Genomic DNA, 24577 nt, shown 5'->3' with positions numbered 1-24577 from the left:
GGATCATTATCAATCGGCTCAGATTTGGATAAATTTTCGCTGAGGTGGAGATTTGTTGAAAAGTCAAGTCAAATCCGTGTAGATTTTTTGCACACGGTTTGAACGCGTTTTGAATGCAGTTTGGACGCGTTTTGAACGCGGTTTTTTTCTTGATATTTGTTTCATGAATAGTGCCACCATTTTTCCTATAAATAGCTAAGCATTCTTCATTTGTTTATCATCCCAAAATTGTAAGCTTATAAGTTTCTAAGCTTTTGAGAGAAGTGTGTCTGGGGAATTATCTTTCCCGCAGAGTGTGAGAGTACTGGGTATATTTGGGTTTCTGGGAAGTGAGATTCGTTACTCAAATATTTGTACTCTATTAATTGTTAAATAAATAATTATTCTTTCTTGCCTCCGTGGATGTAGGTTTAATTACCAAACCACGTAAATTTTGTGTCCTTTATTTTTCAATAATTATTTGGTGCGCTTGATTCCACATTCCGCGCACAACAGTTTAATTTTGTTATGTCAAAGTTAGTTGATGTCCTATATTTGATCAATGTGGATGGTTGATCAAAATTAAAGAATTATTGAACGAGTTTGAGGCCTTGACAGAGATACGACATTAGAGCATTGTAAAACATCACTGACTTTCAATTAGTTTATGAATTTCTTGAAAGGGGTAGCTTGGCCATAATATTGAGCAATAATGTAGCCACAAAAGAGTTAAGTGGGCTGGAGTCAGAGAATGAATGGGATAAAAGCCGTTGCCGATGCCTTTTAATATTCATTTGCATTTTGTTGCCAATTTGAGGAATATTATTATGTAACACATTCTATAGAGTTATAAAAGCTTACTAATTTATATGCATTGATCTTTAAAAAGAGAGTAAACATTTTTTTTCTCTTTTTTTATTTGTCCTTGACCTTGCAGAGCTTGCTTACACAATCAAGATCACAGAAAAATATGGCGTGTACAGTTTCGGAGTGTTAGTATTGCAAGTGATCAAGGGAAAATTTTAAATACAATATATAGCTATATCTATAAGAAAGATTTAAATGCAAAATTAATATACATACATACGTGTGTGTGTGTGTATAGCTTTTTTTTGAAGAATAAAATAATTTGAAACAATATATTTACATATACTATTTTTATTGTTTATGCTCAACTTATTTTCTCCAAAAAAAAGTATATGTATATGTATTTTGCTTTTAATTATTAAATTAATTCTGAAGAATTCCGAAATTTTTTGAGAATTAATTTAAAAACTATGACAATTCCCTTACTTTTTCAAATAATTTTGCAGTTAATTTTTAATTATTACGATTTAAGAAATTATTTAATTAATTAAATTATTAAAGATATTCATCTTCTAAGTATCAAACAAATACCAAAGGTAAAACAGTACCAAAGGTAAAATAGTGAGATCATCAAAACAGTTTGACGTTCAAGAGAATTTGAATATATTTTAAAAAATCAAGTGGGAGGGTTCGATTAATTTACTCAAACAGCATGAGGGTTTCGCTATTTTTTTCCATTAAACAAGTCTCGAATGCATCTTTATTTGTTACTGATACCAAGTTTCCAACTTAGACCGGAAGAATGAATCTGAAATCGTCTTAAGACAAGTGATACGGAAATTATTAGGAAATTGGTGAGTGAAACAGAATCACAACTAAAATAAAATTGGAAGAAAAATAAAGAATAAGCACAAAAGAGAATACCATAAATTACGTGGTTCGGCTTTTAACCTACGTCCATGGGCGAAGACAAAAAAGAAATATTTTTCTAGTAAAAATGAGTTACAAGTATTGTAGTATTTTAGCTCACTTCCCAAAACCTCAATATACCCAAACTCTCAAATTACCATAACAAGAGCTTATAATTTCAAGCTCTCTAAACTCTCTCTCAAAAATGCTAAATTGCTCTCTCTTAATGGAATGAATTTGCTCATTCTCTTCGTTTCTATTTATAGAGAAAGTTTTGGCACTATTAATCAATTATATATTATTTTTATTATTATTATTTTTTTCTTTGGGCCGCACCTCCCATTTTTTTTTTTCTTCTTTCTTTCTTCTTTTTCTTCTTTCTCTTTTGTTTCTTTCTTTGGCCGGCTGTCAAAGCCAATTTGAAGTTAGGCTTTGACAGCCACCGGCTTTGACAGAAATAAGGATGAACTCACATTAAACATATTCCGTGTGTTTCACGTTTCTCAAAAGAGAACAACATTTTCCAGGCACGCCATGTGCACCAATAATCATGCCTGTCTACACAGAAGCACAATTCACGTTTGAACTTTTTCTTTCTTATTTTTTCCCCATTTCACATATCATAACCCCATCCCATCCTATACGCAAAAAAAAATTAAAGCTTCCCCAGTGTGGGGGGAATCGATCTTAACTAGGCTATGGGAGCTTAGATGGATTATAATTTTTACCATTCAATCGTGTGCCTTTTTTTTTTGTAATGATTGAACATCGGTGATGAAATAAGGTTATTAAAAATTTATCGAAGATTAAAAACTAATAAAAATAAATTCAAGAAACTGTGTGCTTTCTATAGCAGATATAAGATCCCTACAGGTGATTCGGATTAAATATTTTTTTCTTTTAAGAAAAGGCATACAAATTAAATTTACAAAGTTTTAGTGAATGAATGGTTTTTAACATTTTAGTAAATTAAGGTTGTGAAAATTTTAATTATTCACAAGTGCCCTGTTTTCTTTTAGTGAATAAAAGTATAAAAAAATAAAAGACCTAATTCTAGTTTGTCGACTTCCGAATTTTCTTCGTTTTTTCTTCTTTGTGTTTTCACTAAACTCTACTTGACGCTTTGACTAGTTTACTCCAAATAGCCAACCCAATTTTTTTCGTATAGTGTCTATAAATGTGGCTCCCGTTATGCTTGTTTTCTGAACCAATGTTCCATTTCGATACCAATGGGGTCACTCACTTTGCATACAGTAGTTTCTTCTCTTGTTTTCTTGATCCTATTCTTTGTGTCAAATTTTTCTCTTCCTGTTTCTTCTGATTCTAATGAAGAAGCTTATGCTCTTCTCAAATGGAAAGCCAGCCTTCAAAACCATAACCGATCTCTCCTTTCTTCTTGGATTAACGACGCCACCAATGTTTCATCCAAAATAAACCCGTGTTCTTGGTCCGGAATCAGCTGCAATGATGCTGGAAGAGTCGTCAACATCAGCCTCCCAAATGTAGGATTAAACGGTACGCTTCATGATTTCTCTTTCTCATCGTTTCCTCATCTTGTTTATCTTGATCTCACCTGGAATGGATTCTTTGGTACTATCCCGCCTCCAATTAGTAACCTTTCGAATCTCAGATATCTTTATTTAGGATCCAATCAATTTTCTGGAAATATTCCACCAGAGGTTGGTCTTCTGAGTCGTTTGGAGGTCCTTCACATTCAGCTTAACCAATTGGATGGCTCAATTCCACCAGAAGTAGGCCAATTGAGTTCTATGGAGGATATTTACTTGTACTCTAACTACTTGAACGGTTCAATCTCTCCTTTAGGAAATTTGAGCCATATGTATCGATTGGTTATTAATGATAATTCACTTTCTGGTTTCATTCCTCCTGACATTGGAAACTTGAAAAATTTGTCCCAATTAGATTTGAGCACTAATAAATTTAGTGGTCCAATCCCTCTTTCTTTTGGTAATTTGAGAAACTTGAGTTATTAATACCTCTATGGAAATTCACTTTCTGGTTCTATCCCGTCAAGTTTAGGAAAATTGAAGTCCCTTATTGATTTACAGTTGAATGAAAATCAACTCACCGGTCACATTCCACCTTCCTTTAGTAATCTAACCAGTTTATCAACTTTACGTTTGTCTAAAAACAAGCTTTTTGGCTCCATTCCAGATGAAATAGGAAATATGAGGTCTCTTAGCGTTCTCTGTTTGGACCAAAATCAATTTAAGGGGGTTCTTCCACCATCTGTTAGTAATTTGACCAACCTAAAAGAACTAGTCCTCCTTTATAACAACCTATCCGGTTCCATTCCTCCCTCCCTCGACATTCCTGTGTTAACTAGGCTAGGATTGGGTAACAACCATTTTACAGGTTATTTACCGCACAATATTTGTCGAGGTGGAGCACTACAATATTTTGGTGTTTCTAACAACCATTTTCAAGGAACAATCCCTAAAAGCTTGAGAAATTGCACACGCTTAATTCGAGTACGCCTTGATGGAAACAACCTTACTGGAAATATATCAGAAGCTTTGGGCATTTATCCTAACCTGACTTTCATAAATCTCAGCCACAATAATTTTTACGGTGAAATCTCGTCTAATTGGGGGAAATGCCCAAAATTAGGCACTCTCAATGTTTCGATGAATAACATTACTGGAGGTATACCGCGTGAGATTGGAAACTCGTCTCAACTACAAGCACTCGATCTTTCATTGAATCATATAGTTGGGGAGATTCCGAAGGAACTTGGGAAGTTAAATTCTCTAACCAAGCTCATTTTGAGAGGGAATCAACTGACAGGGCGTCTACCTACAGAAATCGGCTCACTCACTGAACTTGAATACCTCGACTTTTCTGCTAATAGGTTCAACAATTCAGTCCCAGAAAGTCTCGGCAACTTCCAGAAATTGCACTACTTGGGCTTAGGCAACAACCAATTTGTCCTAGAATTGCCAAAGGAATTGGAGAAGCTAGTTCAACTTTCAGAATTAGATGCAAGTCATAACCTCTTCGGAGGAGAGATACCATTTCAAATATGCAGTTTGAAAACCTTGGAAAAGTTGAATCTCTCCCACAATAATCTCTCTGGTTCGATTCCACATTGCTTTGAGGGAATGCGCGGTCTATCAGTCATTGACATTTCTGATAATCAATTGCAAGGCCCAGTTCCAAATAGCACAGCATTTCGGAATGCCCCAGTGGAAGCGTTAGAGGGGAATAAGGGATTGTGTGGAGGTGTGAAAGGAATGCAACCATGCAAAGTTTTCTCGTCACACAAGCAAAATTCTGGCGCCAAGTGGTTAGCGATAGTGTTCCCAGTTTTAGGAGCACTATTTGTTGCAATGGCGTTGATAGCAATTTTCATTCTTCGAAAGCAGAATTCAGACTCAGGAGACCGACAAAGTAGCAACCAGAACCCTCAGGGATTGTTTTCTATATTGAATTTTGATCGGAAACTTGTGTATGATGAAATTGTTAGAGCAACAAATGATTTTGATGCAGAGTATTGCATTGGAAATGGTGGACATGGAAGTGTTTATAGAGCTGAACTACCCTCTGGGCAAGTCGTAGCTGTTAAGAAATTTCACTCACCACTCCCATGTGATCAGATTGCAGATCAAAAAGAATTCTTGACCGAAGTTAAGGCCTTGACAGAGACTCGACACCGAAACATTGTGAAGTTTTATGGATTTTGCTCACATGCCCGACACTCTTTTTTGGTCTATGAATTTCTTGAAAGGGGTAGCTTGGCTGCGATCTTGAGCAGTGATGCAGCAGCACAAGAACTGGATTGGAGTCAGAGAATGAATACGATCAAAGGCGTAGCTGATGCCTTGTCTTACTTGCACCATGACTGCTTTCCTCCGATCGTCCATCGAGACTTATCAAGTAAGAACTTGTTGCTGGATTTGGAATATGAAGCTCATGTTGCAGACTTTGGAATTGCTAAGTTTCTGAAGCCAGACTCGTCCAACTGGACTGAATTTGCAGGCACATACGGATACGTTGCACCAGGTATTTAGTATTCGTTTGTTGCCATTTTGAGGAATATTTTTATGTTATGGGTGTGGTAACAAGACAGTGTACCTAGATATTGTTGTAAAAAATTATGTAGTACATTCAGTAGACTTGTAAAAGCTTACTAGTTTATGCACATTTATCTCAGAAACAGAGTAAATATATATATATATATATTTTTGGTCGTTGACCTCGCAGAGCTTGCTTACACAATGAAGATCACAGAGAAATGCGATGTGTACAGCTTTGGAGTGTTAGCGCTGGAAGTGATCAAAGGGAAGCATCCAAGAGATTTTCTTTCTTCGATTTCATCTTCATCCCTCAACACGGATATAGAACTTGATGAAATGTTGGACCCGCGTCTTCCAGCTCCATCACGCAGTGTTCAAGAAAAACTGATATCAATCGTGAAGGTTGCGTTTTCATGCTTAAATGAGAGTCCGGAGTCTAGACCAACTATGAAGATAGTCAGTCAACAATTACGGATTTAACCTCAGCTGCCTTGACTGAGTCTTCATTTTCTAAGCATACTTGTAATTTGCTTGGTTTATTTTTCTCATGTGCTGTAGATTGTTTGGTCTAGTTTTCAAGAATCAGGAGGCGTTGGTTATTACGTCATCCATATATACTTGGTATCTGGTGTACTCAACTCTTTCATTTATAAATAAAATAAAGTTTGCTCATTCCTTAGAGGTTTAGATAAAAGAACGCATGGGCCAGTGATCAGCACATTTGAGGACATGTGGAGTCTATCGAGTCTGTACAATGAAGACCAAGATTAGTAAGACAGTTTGTAATAATTAAAAAAATAATTTCTTGCGACGTGTACAAAGAGGTGAACCCATCAAATGTAAACTTGAAAGTATGTACCACTGTATTAATTAATGGGTGGCTCTTACTTATTGATAATGTTAAATTAAATGTTAAAAGAAAGGAATAGATAGGGGAAAAGGAATTAAAAATTGAGGATAATTTGCAATGCAGTCCTTATGATTTAACCAAAAATCAGATAAACCACTAATAATTAGTTTTTTTTGGGGGGGGTGGGGGATGATTTGTCTTAGCTTTGAGTAAACGATTTGAAGGAACTTATCGCTCTCGCCAAATGTCTTGAATGCTCTAATGGCTTATACTTCGTAGAATCGCCAATGTTGTGATAACAACTTTGGTAGTTAAAATTTGGTTGTGAATTTCGGTTGAATGATTTAATTTTCATTTGATTCTTATAAAGACCTCTACCAAGTTAATCTTTTTTTCCGAATGTTTAATTTTTCATTTCAGAGTTAGTTGATGTCCTATATTTGATCAACTAGGCAACTTAGGCGATTGTCTAGAGCCCCACTACAGATGAAGGCCCCTAATTTTATTCCTAAATTATAGTTATTAATTAATTGTTTATATTAATTATTATTTTATAATTATATTTTCCATAAACAAACTACGAAATCCTTACAAAGTCACCTTTTAACATTATAATTAAGAATTTTAATCCCATTTATTTCCTCCATATATTTCGTCTAAAACTCTATAAAAGCCACATTTTTTAAATTATTATCTATTAATATCTTTATCCAATAAAAAAAATTCATGAAACCTTTATTACTTTGGTGAAAAAACTACTTTCTCTACCCTACTTTTCACTTAAGAAAAAAAAACAATTATTTTATTATTCCTTGATCACTGCTACTAAAAGACTCAATATAACAAAGTTAAAGTTCTCAAATTTCTAGGTTTTATCTTTCCATTCTCTTATTAATTAATTATGTTATTCAGTTGTTTTTGTTTCTTTTTAAAAATATTATTGTGTTCATAGGTTGTTTTCTTGTAATTATCTAGCATAATTGTTTGCTTAATTACTCTTGTTTCACTAGAAAAAAATATGTCTACTAAAAAAATATACATTAGGATACAAAAAACTTTAAAAGCAAGAGAAGAATAGAAAAGTTAGTTTAATCTCAAAAAGGCCACTGATAAAAGCTTATTTAACATCAAATATATCATAGGAAAGATTAAATAGGTTAACTATATTGTCTATTGAGAAATATATGTTAGGAAAATTAGAATATAAAAATTTGATTAATAATTATGCATCTCAAAAGTTAGAGAAACTAATTTTAAATAAATAAAAATTTTAATAAAATTAATACATACATTTTATCTCAAAGTTTTTGAAAGGCCTAATTAAAACAATTTGCCCAGGGCCTAAAATATGATTGAGCCGCCCCTTGATCAAAATTAAAGAATTCTTAAACGAGATTGCGGCCTTGACAGAGATACAAGTCGTTGAACAATTTGGTTCGGTGTTTATAAATTCGGATTTTTTACTTAAAAAAAAAAACGAACCGAAACAAAAAAGAAAAACCGAATGGAACTGAATTTTTTTCGGTTCCGGTTCAGTTTTGCCCAACCCGTATCATACGACATCAGGGCATTGTAAAACATGAATGACATTCAATTTTAGTTTATGAATTTCTTGAAAGGGGTGGCTTGGCCATAATCCTGAGGAACAATGCAGCCACATAAGAGTTAAGTGGGTTGGAGTCAGAGAATGAACGGGATAAAAGGCGTTGCCGATGCCTTGTAATATTCGTTTGTTGCCATTTTGAGGAATATTATCATGCAACACATAGATATAAAAGCTTACTAATTGTACGCATAGATCTTTGAAGAGAGAATAAACATTTTTTTTTCTCTTTTTTATTTCTCCTTGGCCTTGCAGAGCTTGCTTACGCAATCAAGATCACAGAAAAATACGACTTGTACAGTTTCGGAGTGTTAGTGTTGGAAGTAATCAAGGAAAAGCATCCAAGAGATCAGATGTTCTTTCCTCAGTTTCAACTTCATCTTCCGATGCAACTTGATGAAATGTTGGATCCTCGGTTTCCACCTGATCCGTTGTTCGATGTTCAGCGCAAGTTAGTATCAATCACGAAGGTTGCCTTTTCTTGCTTAAATGGGAATCCAATATCCAGACTAATCATTATTACTGTTTGAGTTTTAAATATTTGCCTTCATTTCTCATTGTTGCACAAGTTAAGTATACGGATGGCCACAAAAGACTAGCTTCGTTTTTGCTAAAAATGAAATAAAATCTGCTTGTACGACCTCTGTAAACCAGCTCTTTCAATGCCCCCAATTTCAAAACTATCACTGATATAGAGCCATTGAACCTGGGCTCGATATTCAACTTTTCAGCGTTCCATTTCTAGCCTGAAGCTTTTGAGAGTATGGACGCACACGACCCTACATAACCCTCGCGAGATATGTCCCAAAATCCCCTTAGCCATAATTTTGCTACAAAAGCCAACAGAATTAATAATACTATGAATTTCATCCTTCTTTGGTTGCCCAATTTTGGATAAAAAATTTGGACCAATTTCGGTGTTCGGTTGAGCTTTTGTTCACTGTTAAGCAGTAAATCGATAGTCAAGACTTATCCAACACGAGTTTCACATGGATCCCAATGAAATTTTGCGATAGATTCTGTACCCAACAGAATATACTAATGGTTTAAAAATAAAATAAATCATATTAATGCTTTGTACTATACTTAATGCATCGACAATCGTTTCCTTTTTGCACGGACTTGTCGATAAAGAAAGTTTAATGGTCCATCTATTAGTTTACATCTGCTTAATCTGATTGGGATGAAACGAAATTAGTTGTTTCTTTGTTTTAAAAAATAAATACCTATAATTTCTTGAATATTCGTGAATGAACAAAAGTATTGTGAATGGAGTTTGTGTGGTATTAAGGTATTGTTCTCCTTAAATCACAATTATTGTGAATAATAAAACTACAACAAAAAAGTAAAAATTGATAATGTATAATAAATATAACTTTTAAATAATATTTTAATAAAAATAATAAAAATATTATAAGTTTTCTATCATTAAAATTAAATCATTTTAGTTTGTAAGTCACAATGATATCATGATAATTACAAACTCTCGTATAAATTTTTTTTTTATATAAAGCGATGTGATATGAATTTATTGGTTAGATAAAATATAAATTACTAAAAATAAATTATATGAAACAAATAATATTTAATTTAATCACGTTAGTCTGTATAAAATAAATTTATATAAAAAAAATTATAATTAAGTTTTTGCCCTTGTAAACAAGCCCGATGTGTGCATTATGCTATTTGTGTGAGTGTTCTATCCAATTTTTCTGTCCAATATGGACCTAGCGGAAGAGGCATCTCGGCCACTGCAGTAAGACTCTACTTTTCTCCAACTTTTTTCTTATGAAGATACAAATTCTCTTTTGGAATGTACAGGGGGCTGCTTCGAAGGGCTTTCGTCGCTCTTTTAATACCCTTATTAAAAATTATGGCCCTTCTATGGTTATTATAATGGAGCCTAGAATCAGTGGGAAGCAAGCCGATGATTTTATTAAATGCAGCGGATTTGATTATTCTCATCGTATTGAAGCTTCGGGTTTTTCTAGTGGAATCTGAATCCTATGGCGGGGTTATTTTGAAGTGGAAGTCTTGTTCAATCACAGGCAATTCGTCCATTTCAAAATTTCAAAGAATAACATCCTTGAATCTTGGATCACAGCGGTGTATGCAAGCCCTAATCCTATTTTGCGAAGGCAGTTGTGGGATCACCTTGAAATTTCAAAGAACGATTCATGGCCCGTGGCTGGTGGGAGGTGATTTTAATTCCATTCTATGTGCTGCTGAGAAGAAAGGTGGCTTTACATATACTTCTGGGGTTTGTGGTCTGTTTAAGAGTTGGTTTAATCAGAATGAAATGTTTGATTTAAATTTCCATGGACCCTGTTTCACTTGGTCTCGTGGTTTTCTTATGAAGAGGCTGGACAAAGCTATTTCTAATGCAGAATGGCTAAACAAGTATCCAGACAATGCAGTTTTACACTTGCCAAAGATTTCTTCAGATCATAGACCCATCTTAGTTCGATTTAGTAATGATGCCAGCAGTGCTAGGGGACAAAAACCTTTATGTTTCTTGGCTGCATGGCTTACAGACAATTCTTTTGGTGAGTTTGTCTCTAATGCCTGGATTAATAGTTTGCCGTATTTAAATGCTACTAATAATTTTGTGAAGAAGGCCTTGGTATGGAATAGAGACCATTTTGGGAATATTTTTCAGAGCAACCGGTGGATCCTAGCACGTCTGGGGGGACTCAAAAGGTGTTAGAAAATAATAATCGACGAAGTTTGGTCAGGTTAGAGCTCAACCTGAAGAAGGAGTTAGAGGAAATTCTTACACAAGAGGAGATTTTGTGGCTTAAAAAATCTCGCAAAGATTGGCTTATCCAAGGGGATAGAAATACGGCTTATTTCCACCAAAAAACTTTGGCCAGACATAGAAGAAAACGAATCACAACTATTCAGAATGATAATGGGGAATGGCTTGTGGATATGAAATTATTAAGCAACACGCCACGGTTTTCTTCTCGGCTCTTTATACTAGTGAGACTTTGGCTTTCTGACCATATCCGATCAGGGGCTGCTTCCCTATTCTTGATGCAGCTCTTACTCAAGGGCTCACTGCTCCCATTGAGGATAATGAAATCCGGCAAACTATTTTTAGCATGAAGCCACTAAAAGCCCCTGGCGTGGATGGCCTTCACGCGATTTTCTATCAGTCACAATGGCATATCGTTGGAAACTCTTTCTGTAGATTTATAAAGCATAGCTTCAGCAGTGGTAGTATTCCTAAGGAAATTAACATACGCTTCTAGTTCTCATCCCAAAGGTTGATCATCCGGTTAATCTAAAAATGTATCGCCCGATTAGTTTATGCACCGTGGCCTACAAAACCATTTCTAAAATTGTGGCTAACAGACTGCAGACACTAATGCCGATTCTTATTGGTCCTCAGCAGACTAGCTTTGTTCCTAGCCGTCATATCATTGATAATATTGTGATTGCCCAAGAAGTTATTCATTCCATGCGTAAGAAAACAGGGAAGAAAGGTTTCATGGTGATTAAAGTGGATCTTGAAAAGGCGTATGATAGACTTAACTGGGATTTTATTTATGAGACGCTGCAGGAAACGGGACTGCCTAGAGATATGATTCAGATCATTATGGAATGTATTACTTCGGCTACAATGAAAGTATTATGGAATGGTGAAGCGTCTGATGAGTTCGTTCCCTCCCAAGGTATACGACAAGGAGACCCGCTTTCCCCATATATTTTTGTCCTATGTGTAGAGAGGCTCAGCCATGGGATTAATAGAGCTGTCACTGCTGGGGAGTGGCAACCGATTCGACTTGCTCGTTGTGGTACTCCTCTTACTCACTTATTTTTTACTGATGACCTCTTACTCTTGGCTGAAGTAAATATTGAGCAAGCTGGGGTGATAAATATGGTCTTGAGTACTTTTTGCCAGAGCTCAGAAGCTAAAGTTAACAAGACTAAATCTCAAGTTTTCTTCTCCAAAAATATTTCGGCTCGGAGCATGAAAAGAATTGTGGCTGAACTTGGGTTGCTGGTCACCAAGGATTTGGGTATGTACCTTGGGCTGCCGCTACTGCATACTCGTGTCTCGCAGCATACATAGCAGAACATTATTGACAAAGTTGAAAAGCGCCTATCGGGTTGGCATGCGTCTCTACTGTCTTTGGCTGGCAGAATAACTCTTGCTCAGACAGTTTTACAAGTTATCCCAGTTTACGCAATGCAAACAAGTAGCCTCCCCACTGGAATTAAACTAAAGATTGATAAGGCGTGCAGGAAATTCATATGGAGTGGAAATTCTAATCAGCAACGGATGAGTATGGTTAGTTGGGATAATTTGTGCAAACCTAAGGCTTATGGAGGACTAGGACTTAAGGATCTAAATGTGATGAATAACGCTCTCTTAATGAAGCTCAGTTGGGGAGTCATCTCAGCAAAGGATAGCCTATGGGTTCGGGTCCTGTGTACCAAATATGGGATTAATAATTTCAACCCCCCTCTTTCATTGCCGACTCGATATGGATCTCATATGTGGAAAGCTATTGGTAAGATATGGCGAGATACGATGTCAAGTGTGTGCTGGTCTGTTGGTGATGGTAAAAGAATCCGGTTTTGGTGGGACTGCTGGGTTTATAAGGATAAGCCCCTTGCGAGCCAGGTCATTTCTCCTATTCCCGATCATCTAACTCATTTAATGGTTGCTCATTGTGTGGCAGCGAATGGGCAATAGAACTGGGCGTTATTTGATCATTTTCTTCCTAACACGGCCATCATGAAGATTGCGTCAATACTTCCATCCTCAGTTTTGTTAGGTCCGGATCAATTCTATTGGTCGCATTCTAATAAGGGGAATTTCTCGGTCTCCTCGGCCTATTATGCTATCAGTCCTCCGGATAATCTTTTACAGGATACTAGTTGGAAGTTGGCTTGGAAGTGGCAAGGCCCACAGGGTGTTAAAGTCTTCATCTGGTTAGATTTTCATGGTCGGTTGAAAACCAAAGCTGAAATTGCAAGGCGGCACATGTTGATAAATACGGAGTGTGATAGATGTGGGGCCCCGGTTGAGGATATCTTCCACGTTCTAAGAGACTGCATGGTTATGACAGGTTTTTGGTATCGGGTAATCCCAGTAGCAATGAGGCAGCGTTTCTTCCAAGCTTCTTTTAAAGAATGGATGATGAATAATCTCCAGAATGCATGGCATTTATGGAGTCCGAAACTGGATTTGTTTCTTTGGTATAGCGATATGGAGATTATGGTTTTGGCGGAACCAGTTCTAGGTGAACGGACTATCCATGGACGGCTTATCCATAATTAATGATGTCAAGGCTCGCATGGAGGAGGTGATTTTGCTTCAAGGGTCTTCTTTGGTTTCAACAAATAGAAAAGTCAATAAATGGATTGGTTGGTCGCTTCCGAATTGGCCATGGTGTAAGTTGAACTCAGATGGTGCCTGTAAGGTGACTGGTGTAGCTGCTGCAGGGGGCCTAATTCGTGACCACAATGGTCATTAGGTTGCTGGCTTTGAGATGAATCTAGGGACTTGTTCAGTGACTATGGCGGAATTATGGGGTCTCTATCAAGGATTGCTTCTTCCGTGGAATAAAGGGATCCGATAGCTTTATGCTGAGGTTGATAGTCGCTGCGTTACTTAACTTGTGAAGAACAACATGGTGAATTCCAATGAGTTTTCTCCTCTCATTCGTGCTATTCAAGAACTCATCAGACGTAATTGGCGGGTGGAGATTAATCATGTTTACAGGGAGGCTAATTTTGCCGCGGATTATTTGGCTACTTTAGCTTGTTCTATCTCGTTAGGGCTTCATTTTTTTAACTCTCCACCTAAAGGGGTGCTCCAGTTTATGCCTCAAGACACTTATGGGGTAGTTTATCCCCGCTTTGTTATTTCTTAGCTCTGTTAAGAGCCACTCTTAATAAAAAGAAAAGAAAAAGAAAAACATGGACCCCATCGACGAGACATAACGTGGGCTCACTAATCATGATGATCATACCTTTTTCATGAAAAAAAAGCACTCCCGCTTTACAACGACATCGTCTTTTATTTGTCTTTCCTTTCGTTTTCGTCAGTCTCCACAAACACTTACTTAATAGCCGCCCCATTTTCCTTCACTCCTATCCATTGTCCACGCGTCCGATGATGATTGCTTCTCCAGTTCTAATCACAAGATTTTCGTCAAATGGACGTACGAGATGGGCCCCATCTCTACGCAAACCACTCCGTCTATTCTCTTTGTGAAAAGAAAATAAAACTATTTAAAAAAAATTAATGCTGTGTTACATTCATGTAATTTATAACCCTCTCATATGAATAGTGAGTGGATTGTAAGTTACATGAATATAATATAGAGGATCCTTAAAAAAAATCTCTATTTTACTCTATCTTCTCGTGATAAATTGTATTCAACTTTTTTTTCATCTTTTATTTATAAATTGTAAATAAAAAAATCAAAAGAATTCAACTGAATATTCCTTCTGAGAAATTATAAAAAAAATTATACGGTAACGAACTTCCTTGCAAGAACATGACCTTAATTCAATTTATTAAACATACGTACATGTTACTTTAACATGCTTTTTTCTTATAGTTTACAAAATGTAGTTGTGTACATTAGGTTGAAGCAAATATACTATTATAAGCTAACACTATGTTGTATTATATTTGGTAAAATATTTAGTTGTATCATATTTGGTAAAATATTTAGTGTTAACATCCTATGACAATATTATTAAATCTTCAATGAAAAATCTTCATTGTATTAAACAATTTTCAATGTAATATAAACTATATATTTTCATTATAATGGAGGTTGTCAAGAAAGGCTATCTCAACCTTATATTAAGATTTTGTGTTCATAAATATATAGTCTGATCTAAACCTTACACTTAGCACATTATAATACAATATTAAATTTACCTTAATTTATTACTGTCACATTATAATTCTATAGAATTAATTTGAAATGGTAAAATTATTGCGCCAAAGAAAGGTATATCAAATTTGGCTAGGTATATCAAATTTGGTTAGAACTGCCTATTGAAGTAATATATACATATTTTGTATGGATACATTATGTAGCCAAAAAATTAAGATTTTTGTAACAAACTTGATGATAAATAATTAATCTATTTTAGAATCCATTTGCTTTAGTCTAAATCAAAAGGAAGACGATAGATTCACGTAGGGGTGTTCGCGGATCGAATTTTACGGATTAGACATCAATCCATATCCAATCCACAATTTTGCATATTATATTTTTTCAATCAAATCCAATTCACGGATTGATTAAACTCAATCCAAATCCAATCCATACATCTGCGGATCGGATGCGGATTTGACTCAATCCATATCCAATCCATATATATGCGGATCCGATGCAGATTTAACTTAATCCATATCCAATTCACCATTTTGCTCATTAGTTTTCGAATTAAAATTTTTTAGTTCTTCCCAATCCATGAACTAATGAAATTAAAAAAAATCTAATATAAAAATAATTTTACTACCAATTAAATTTAAAATTGAATAAAATTTAAACAAATTAATTGTTTAAATAAAACTAAAACAGTATATTGAAAGTTTCAAAATATAGCATATCGAGATTAATTGTTCAAATAAAGCTACAATAATACGTTTAAAATTTCAAAATATAACTAAAATTAATTGTTCAAATAAAATTACAATAATACATTAATATAACATCGAAATTAATTGTTCAAATAAAGCCACAATTAATTGAAATAGCGAAGTTTTTGAAACCAAACACAGTATGATCCTTCACTGGGCTATTGCACTTGTCGAAAAGTAGTGATTATGAAGCTGTCAACGATGGGAACCAGGAGAAGTACGGGTGGCGATCTTGAAGGTTGTGATAGTGTAATTGTTTGGGTGAAACCATTGATTGTGAAGTGACTCGATGGACTCGGGAAGAAGATGGCTTGCTCTAGTTGGAATCACACAGTTGACGCCCTTCAAATCGATGTCGAGAGTGTATCAAACCAGTATTGGGTGTTGCTAGTGCGTGTGATGAAATTCTAGTTATGCAACCCAAGAGGGGGTGAATTGAGATTCTAAAAAATATTCAATTCTAAAGCAAAACTCAATGCAAATCTAAAACAAATTTAAAGCAATTAACAAATAAATTTATCACAAGATAAAAAGATAAGGAAAGAGAGATTCAAACACGGAGATTTTTACGTGGTTCGGCCAACCTTGCCTACGTCCACGCCTCCAAGCTTTCCGGGCTTGAAGATTCCACTAAGCAAGCCTCCAAGGCTTTAAATGCTTATACTTGACTTCTAAGGTGTCAATAAACCTTTACAACAAGAGATTATCCCCAATCTCTTAACCCCAAGTGTATCCCAACACATACTATCACTCAATTTGATTTTAAAGAATATTACAAAACAAATCTCTCTCACACAATGTGTTTGATTACAAATGAAGATCCAGAGTGTGAGTAAACAAGATGAATATAAGAATTTAAGGCTCAATGAATGTTGTTTGCCCAAGACTTTGCTCAATAATAATTGTTGGAATCGTTAAAGTTTGAATTTGATTGAGCTAATTTATAGTTGGAGCTAAAAACTAGCTGTTATTGACTTTTTGCACATTGTCGGATCGCCGTTAACTAGGTATCGGATTGCCGTTTTGAATAGTCAATATGACCGTTGGGCTGAATTTTTAAATTGTCGGATCGCCATTATTTAGATGTCGGATCGACGTTAGTGTCTAGAGACTAATCTTCAATTCTGTTTGATGTCGGCGAGCCATTATCAAGATGTCGGATTGTCATTTTCTACAGTGACTGCTACAGTGAACTATTTTTTGTAAAATTATAGTTTGGTCCCAAAACTTTTATAAAATTATACTATGTCCCAAAACTTTATTAAACTTGTCAAATAGGTCCATTACAGGATTTGAAGCAATACTTGTTATTATCAAAATTCTCAAACCTTTTTCAAATGAAACCTTTAACATGAGAATAACCAAAAATATTTTCATAGAATATAAAGTCTTTATAAAGTGAGAATGATGATTTAAAAGTATATGAAAACTATTTTGAGCTTTTTTTAAAAGATTAATAAATCTTAATCAAGTTTATTATTATCAAAATCAATAATAAAGAAATATTTATGTTAACATGTAACGGTGGGAAAGTTTAGGATTTTTTGTTTGCAAATTGTTGGTGACTTAGTGTTGCATTACTTTGCTTTTGGGTGACTTTGCAAATTGTTGGTAACTTGGAGTTATGTTACTTTGCTTTTGCTTGTGCGTGTGACTTTGATTTCATTTTGTTTTACAATTTTTACAAGTTTTATTTGTATATTTGTATATTTGATTATTGATTATTTGTATATTATTGGGTAATGGCTAAGATATGTTCTAGTGCTTATGTAACTATGTAATGTCACATTTATAATATTCTTTAATTAAATTTATAATAATTTTTTAACTAAATATATATATATTTTATTTTATTTTTTTTGCGGATTCACGAATTTTTACGGATTTATAGAAGTAAATCCATATCCAATCCATCGACTACGGATTTTTAAATTTTCAATCCATATCCAATCCACAGATCCACGGATCGAATTTATACCGATCGAATTTTCACGGATCAAACAGATTGAGCAGATCGAATTGGATTCTGAAAACCCCTAAATTCACGGAACTTTTGCCTAAAAAAAGAAAACGATCCAAATTGGATAAATAGTCAACCAATTAATCAAACAAACAAGGTCCCCTGCATTTAATGAGAACTTGAGCTTTTACTTTATCTCAGCAACAAGCTAAGTGTTATGAGATTTAAAATTAAAATATTAATCAAATTACAAAATTATATCATTTAAGAAATTACATTTAAGTGTTTACTTAATTAAAGTTTTAGTTAGCCACCGAGTAAGTTAGATTTAAAATTTTAGATAAGACACTAGTTGGATCTGTCAGGTGATAATGTTAATTCACTTACTTAGCATTATGTGGCATTTTCTTTAAAGATTTTGAATTGTTTGATGGTTGTGGGAGTAAAATTTAAAATAATAAAAATAAATATAATTATCATGTTAATGGGATCACATCTGAGTTGTTAACTCATATAAGAATATGAATTCAAATATCACGTAGATGATTTTTTTTTTAAAGTAGATTTGTTAATAACTTAACATCGCAGCTACAAATTAACTTTAAGTTTTCTAATGAATCGGTCATAATATTCTTTTTTTGCTAAATACTCATATTAATATTTAAGTTATTAGATAAGGATCTAGCATTAACACTTAATAAAATTGTGTAAATTTGATAACAAAAAAAATTAAATTCAAATAAAAGTAAAATTTACTTGTAGTTTAGCTAATCTTGGATTGACATACTACTCGTATAGCGTTACAATGTTCAATACTTATTACGACCAAAATAAAATAGCAGATGTTTTAACTAAAGTTGTATTCTGTTGCTTTGATTTATATGTTTGGTTAGAACCCAGCCAATTATCTTGTTATTTTTGATAGGTTATTTGTAAATAAATGAAGTCTATTGTTCAGAAAAGTAATTACCTGCAAAAATCGTACTCCGTTTGCAATTATTCGTATCCAAAATCTTACAAAAAGATAATAATATTCCGAATTAATTAAAAAAAATGATACGTAAGCAGGGAAGTTCACACGAAACCTACCTAAACTTGCAAAAGAAAAAGAAACACGTTCATTCAATTTATCGCGATACGATAAATGTTTACAAAATATCATATCAATTTCACCATCAAAACTACGGTATTTTTTTATATATATTAAAGATTTTTTTAAAAAGCAAAAAAAAAAATAAAAGCAACACTGTACGGGAACTTAGGGGTGTTCATGGATCAGATTTTATGGATTGGACATCAATCTATATCCAATCCATAATTTTACGGATTATAATTTTTCAATCCAATCCAATCCACGGATTGATTAAACTTAATCCAAATCCAAACCATACATCTGCGGATCGGATGCAGATTTGACTCAATCCATATCCAATCCATACGTCTGCAGATCGGATGCGGATTTAACTTAATTCATATCAAATCCACCATTTTGCGCGTTAGTATCCGAATTAAAAATTTTTACTTCTCCCCAATCCATGAACTAATGAAATAAAAAAACTCTAATATAAAAGTAATTTTACTACTAATTAAATTTAAAATTGAATAAAATTTAAACAAATTAATTGTTTAAATAAAACAAAATAATACATTCAAAGTTTCAAAATATAGCACATCGAGATTAATTGTTCAAATAAAGCTACAATAATACGTTTAAAATTTCAAAATAAAACACACTAAGATTAATTGTTTAAATAAAGTTACAATAATACATTAATATAACGCCGAAATTAATTGTTCAAATAAAGTCACAATTAATTGAAATGGCAAAGTTTCTGAAACCAATCACAGTCTGATTCTTCACCAGGGCTGTTGCACTTGTCAAAAAGTGGTGATTACGGAGCCATCAATGATGGGAACCAAGAAAAGTACGGGTGGCGATCTTGAAGGTTGTGATAGTGCAATTGTTTGGTTGGAACCAGTGATTGTGAAGTGTCTCGATGGACTCGGGGAAGAAGATGACTTTTGATTATATTTGTATATTTGATTATTTAATTATTTTATATTATTATTGGGTAATGGCTAAGATATGTTATATTGTTTATGTAACTATGTAATGTTACATTTATAATATTCTTTAATTAAATTTATAATATTTTTTTAACTATATATATATTGCGGATTCATGAATTTTTACAGATTGACAGAAGTAAATCCATATCCAATCCATCAACTGCGGATTTTTAAATTTTCAATCCATATCTAATTCACGGATCCACGGATCAGATTTATATGGATCGAATTTTCACAAATCAGATAAATTGAGCAGATCGAATCGGATTCTGAACACCCGTACTGGAACTCACTGTTCACAATTTCCTAATGAATAAAATAAATATAAAGGACTCGTGCGTGCACTGCCTTTCACTTCCCTCCTGTTTTTGTCACTCGCCTCTTTCTCATCCCGCCACTTGTTCCCCCCACTACACCCACAAAACATCACCGTTTCATTCTCACTCCTTCTTCACACCCCTCTCCTTTTCCCCACGTTCCTTCGTTTCATATCAGGTCTGCTTACGTTGCAATTGTGGTATCATACCACAGTTTTTGTGTTTATGGAACGAAGCCGTTGGGTGCTTCTCATTCAATCTAACGGCTGAAATTAATTATTACATAATTGATCAAGCTACTTGCAACCGTTGTGGCCAGTTGGAGTTCTTGTGCCGATCGAATAACTTAAACCCTCAATTCAATTCTCCGAATTCGCAAACCTAGTCTCTGTTTTTCGTTTTGATTGCTGCCAAATCTGCTGCTGCAAATACTTCCGTCCTTTGAGAGTTCATTTGCAACTGATTATGTTGTTATCGTTGCCCTTTTTTATTTTCTTGTTTTTCATCTGAGTCATTCATTTTTTTCTCGATTTCTTATTGGGTTTTGCCTTGTCCGCGGCTTTATTGCTCTCTCTCAATCTTGCTCTTTCTCGCCTGCTTTTTATCCGTTTGTTCTTCGTCTGTTCTTCCTCAATTAAGCTTGCTAATTCTTCCAAAATCTTGAGGCCGCCTCTGCCTGTGTTTTGGTCAATTAGGTCAAGGCCCAAGCTAGAAAAGAGGGGAAATTCGGGTTGCTGGGTGCAAGTTTACAGCAAGGGCGACGTTTATAAAGATAGGTATCAAAAGGGGAAATATTCTGGGAGTGGTGTGTATTATCTAAGTGGCAGATATGAGGGTGGTTGGAGTTACTGGCAAATATGATGGGTACGGAGTCGAGACTTGGGCCAGAGGGAGCTGATATAGGGGCTAATATGGGCAAGATCTTAGGCACGGATTTGGGGTTTATAAGTTTTATACCACAGATGCTTATGCAGGTGAGTGGTCTAATGGGCAAAGTCATGGATGTGGAGTTCATACTTGTGAGGATGGGAGTCGATATGTTGGCGAATTTAAGTGGGGGGTCAAGCACGACCTTGGCCATTGCCATTTCAGGTAATGTTTTTCCCCTTATGGATTTAGTTTTATTAATTAATTGGGATGTCTCGTGTTAAGGTTTATAAAGTTTTTGTGATTGGATTGCGCTATTTGTTGTCAGAGTTGGGGACCGATGACCTTTGAATTTGCATTGGTTTCCATGGTTATTGATCTACTTTTCTGGTTTTTACTTCGATTTTGAGGACATTGTTAATTGCATTCAATTGAATTAACGAAGTGGTACTTGCATAGATGAGGAAAGATGAGGCATTTATCTATTAGAATATGGTCAATAAGGATTATAGTGTGAGCCATGTAGTTTTGATCTATGAAGTCTGCTCTTTATATCATTTGATTTCATCACCATGAGTTTACTAGTGATATTGATCATGTGATTGTGTTTCACTGGTTTCAAATTAGTGTTCTTACATTAGTACTAGATTGTTACCCCTTAGTGGATTCGCTGACATCTATTGGATGATAATGCAAGTGAGCTTAGGTTTGATGGTAATTTTATTAATCAGTGGACAAAGGTTATAGTGATCTTGAAGATGTCATTTATAAGGATAATTTGTGTTCATTTTGTTGGTTTGGATACATTGCTGAATTTTATTAGATAGTGAGTTTAATGGTAGATTGTAGTAATTGTTTGTTCTGGTTTATTTTTTTTAATGCATAGGCATATGAATCTTTTTCTTCCCATATTGATATCCAAGTTTCTTACTTAGAAATGGGGACACATATGCTAGAGATATTTTGCGGACAAGATACATGGATTCAGCGTCTATTGTTTTGCCAATGGGCATTGGTATGGAGGAGTCTGGCATGAGGGTGTAAGACAAGGGCTTGGAATGTACACATTCAAAAATGGGAAAACCTATCTAGGCAAAATGGAATTATTGACATTCCAAGCACACAGAATACGACTCATCCTGTATCACCTATTGCAGTTTACCACTCCAAAGTACTCAATGCAATGCATGTATTTGAACCTTTTTAACCAAACTTTTATTCAATTACCACTCTACAGCTGCTAGTGCCTAAAATTTATTACAGCTTTATTGTCCCACTGTAGATGTTTTAATGTTCCTTTTGTAATATAATTAACACGTCTTCACTTTCAGCATTTTATTGATGTTAGAAAGATTAATGAAATTTAAGATAACAGTCAGAAGTTATTTTTAAATTTTTCGTTGTCTGTGAGAAAACCACACTGAGCTACACAAACTTATTAATGTCATCATAACTTTCTTCAAGTTAATTGTTGTTCGAGTGGGGATTTTTTTTCTTATTGTTATCTTGTAATCAGGAAGCACGACAAGCGGCTGAAAAAGCTAATGATGTGGCTAGGATAGATGAGAAAGTTAACAGGGCTGTAGCAGCGGCTAACAACGCAATAAATGCAGCTAGAGTTGCTGTATTTAAGGCCGTACAAAAGCAAATGCATCACAGCAACAACAAAGATAGCATCCCTCTTGCCACTCTATGATATATACCTATATGCATCTCATATAGTAATACAATTGACTAGAGTCCAGACAACTTTTAGACGATGATGATTAGTGAGTCATCGTCCTATCTTCATCACCTTTCTTTGTCGAAGGGGCCTCAAATTTTTGAAGTCCCTGCATTAATGATGCTTCTTAGAGTAAGATGGTGAAAGAGAACTATATTATATCTGTCTTTTTAAATGTTTATATGCATTCCTAGACTAATGGGGAATGGAAGGAGAGAACAGAGGTGACAACAATAGCTTGTGTGTTTAGTTAATATTTGTCTTTTTCCATCTTCTTAAGAGTTTTGTAAAGCTAAATGTAATGCAAGAGTTGGAGCGCTGGTAGAAGACCTTCGAGCCCAACCTCTGTTGTATGTGAACTCAATAGTTCTTTCAATGAAACAAATCAATGCCTTAATAGATTAAATCCAAAAGGATAATCAACTTATGCCTTTAAAGGAATTGATTTCATTTCACTAAAATACACGAACAAAATATCTGATTTCAACTGGAGCTAGTTTCTTATAAATGATTACTAATGGTGGAGATCAATTTTTATTGTGGCCCATTTAAATAATTATAGCCATGATTTTTGACACCAAAATTTTGAAGCAATAGACCATGCGGCTAATACCATAAAACTAAAAGTCCATTAAAATCTATTTAATAAAGAGATTCAAATTCAAAACTTTCTAAACCAAATATCCAAGTATAGAAATCCATTTAGACAATCTTGCCCCAGGAATTACTCCCATCACAAATAAATGAAAAAAAAAGATAGATTGGCTACAAAATTAACTCTCAATCTGCTCCTTCAGCCTCCAAATGATATTTTTCACGGTCACAGCACTAGAAATCCTGAAAAGGAACATAGGACAGAATCTAGAATCATTTAAATTGAATTATAAAAGTAAATATGACAGCCAATGAGAATGTTTCTTCAAAGTGTAAGCACCTCCAGCTTTCAACTTTGCCAGAGTCTTTGCAACCGCAGATTCCCACAACCTTCCTCTTCACAGCATACTTCCTACAGCAAGGAATATGTAAACATTTAATACATCCACAAGCAAAAGCGAACAGTCATTGAACCATGAGCATAAAAAGAAATGAAAAATGATAAAGAGCAGGAAAGAGGGGAATGTATGACCTTCCCATAGAATTCACAGAAGTACTTACTGTGTTGACTGACCTCCACCTTCTTAAGACTGGCACCATAATGAGTACTTGGAAAAGAATAATACTTATAATTCCAAGATCCCCAAGCCACACATGCAAAAAGAAACTAAAGCATCAAACTAGGGATAACAAGAAGCTAGAGAAAGACCACCACAAGGCTTTTCATAATATGCTTCCTATTATAAATTTCTATTTATATAATGCCAGTAGCAAGCTTTCTTGAATAAACATGTCAATAACCCACAATTCATGCTCAAAGCTTAATGAGATATAATATTTCTACCTGCTATTGATATAAAAATATCCCAAGGGAAAAAAAAAATCTAAGCCTATATTACCATAACATCTATACTTGAGGACACTAAACAAACCGGAAAAATGAATAAAACTAGCCTTAATACATACCATACTTTCCAACAATTTCTGCCTTCTTGGTCCTCTTTGTCTGTAAAACCTGACGGTATGAAACCATGATCAAATACATAGGTTGGAAAATTTTTAAAACAACAAAACAAGACCAAAACCAAAATCATCAGTATTAGAAAGAGAAAAATAGTGATAAAAAAAAAAGAAATTGGAAGAATCTAAAGCCTTTGACAATAAAAAATCTAATAGAGAAATATAACAAACTGGGAGTTGTTACATCAAAAAAAGAAGCATTGCAGCTGGAGAATATGAG

The 24577-nt window shown here is 34.5% G+C and overlaps 1 protein-coding gene and 1 pseudogene across 2 annotated transcripts; both read left to right on the top strand.

Moving 5' to 3' along the window:
* Window positions 1-2915: 2915 nt before the first annotated feature.
* On the top strand, window positions 2916-6343 carry LOC18049683 (MDIS1-interacting receptor like kinase 2). Of its 2 annotated transcripts, none has more exons than XM_024187452.1 (3): window positions 2916-3210; window positions 4072-5718; window positions 5920-6343. In XM_024187452.1, exons 1-3 carry the CDS (start codon window positions 2925-2927, stop codon window positions 6210-6212), a joined length of 2226 nt encoding a protein of 741 aa, XP_024043220.1. In that variant the 5' UTR covers window positions 2916-2924; the 3' UTR covers window positions 6213-6343. The 2 variants fall into 2 exon arrangements, with proteins under 2 accessions (XP_024043220.1, XP_024043221.1); XM_024187453.1 differs by having other exon boundaries at window positions 3148-3210; window positions 3326-5718.
* Window positions 6344-12932: 6589 nt separating this feature from the next.
* LOC18049682 lies at window positions 12933-22716 on the top strand (annotated as a pseudogene).
* The last annotated feature ends 1861 nt before the right edge of the window (window positions 22717-24577 follow it).

The sequence above is a fragment of the Citrus clementina genome, unplaced genomic scaffold (assembly GCF_000493195.1).
Source record: "Citrus clementina cultivar Clemenules unplaced genomic scaffold, Citrus_clementina_v1.0 scaffold_3, whole genome shotgun sequence".
NCBI lineage: Eukaryota > Viridiplantae > Streptophyta > Magnoliopsida > Sapindales > Rutaceae > Citrus > Citrus x clementina.
This window is presented reverse-complemented; position numbering and strand designations above follow the sequence as displayed.

Bases quoted from the DNA above. Each gene is read 5' to 3' on its own strand.
- LOC18049683 (XM_024187452.1), top strand. From the start codon at position 2,925: ATGGGGTCACTCACTTTGCATACAGTAGTTTCTTCTCTTGTTTTCTTG. The intron at 3,211-4,071 runs GTACGCTTCATG...ACCATTTTACAG, and splicing joins CCCAAATGTAGGATTAAACG to GTTATTTACCGCACAATATT. The intron at 5,719-5,919 runs GTATTTAGTATT...TTGACCTCGCAG, and splicing joins ATACGGATACGTTGCACCAG to AGCTTGCTTACACAATGAAG.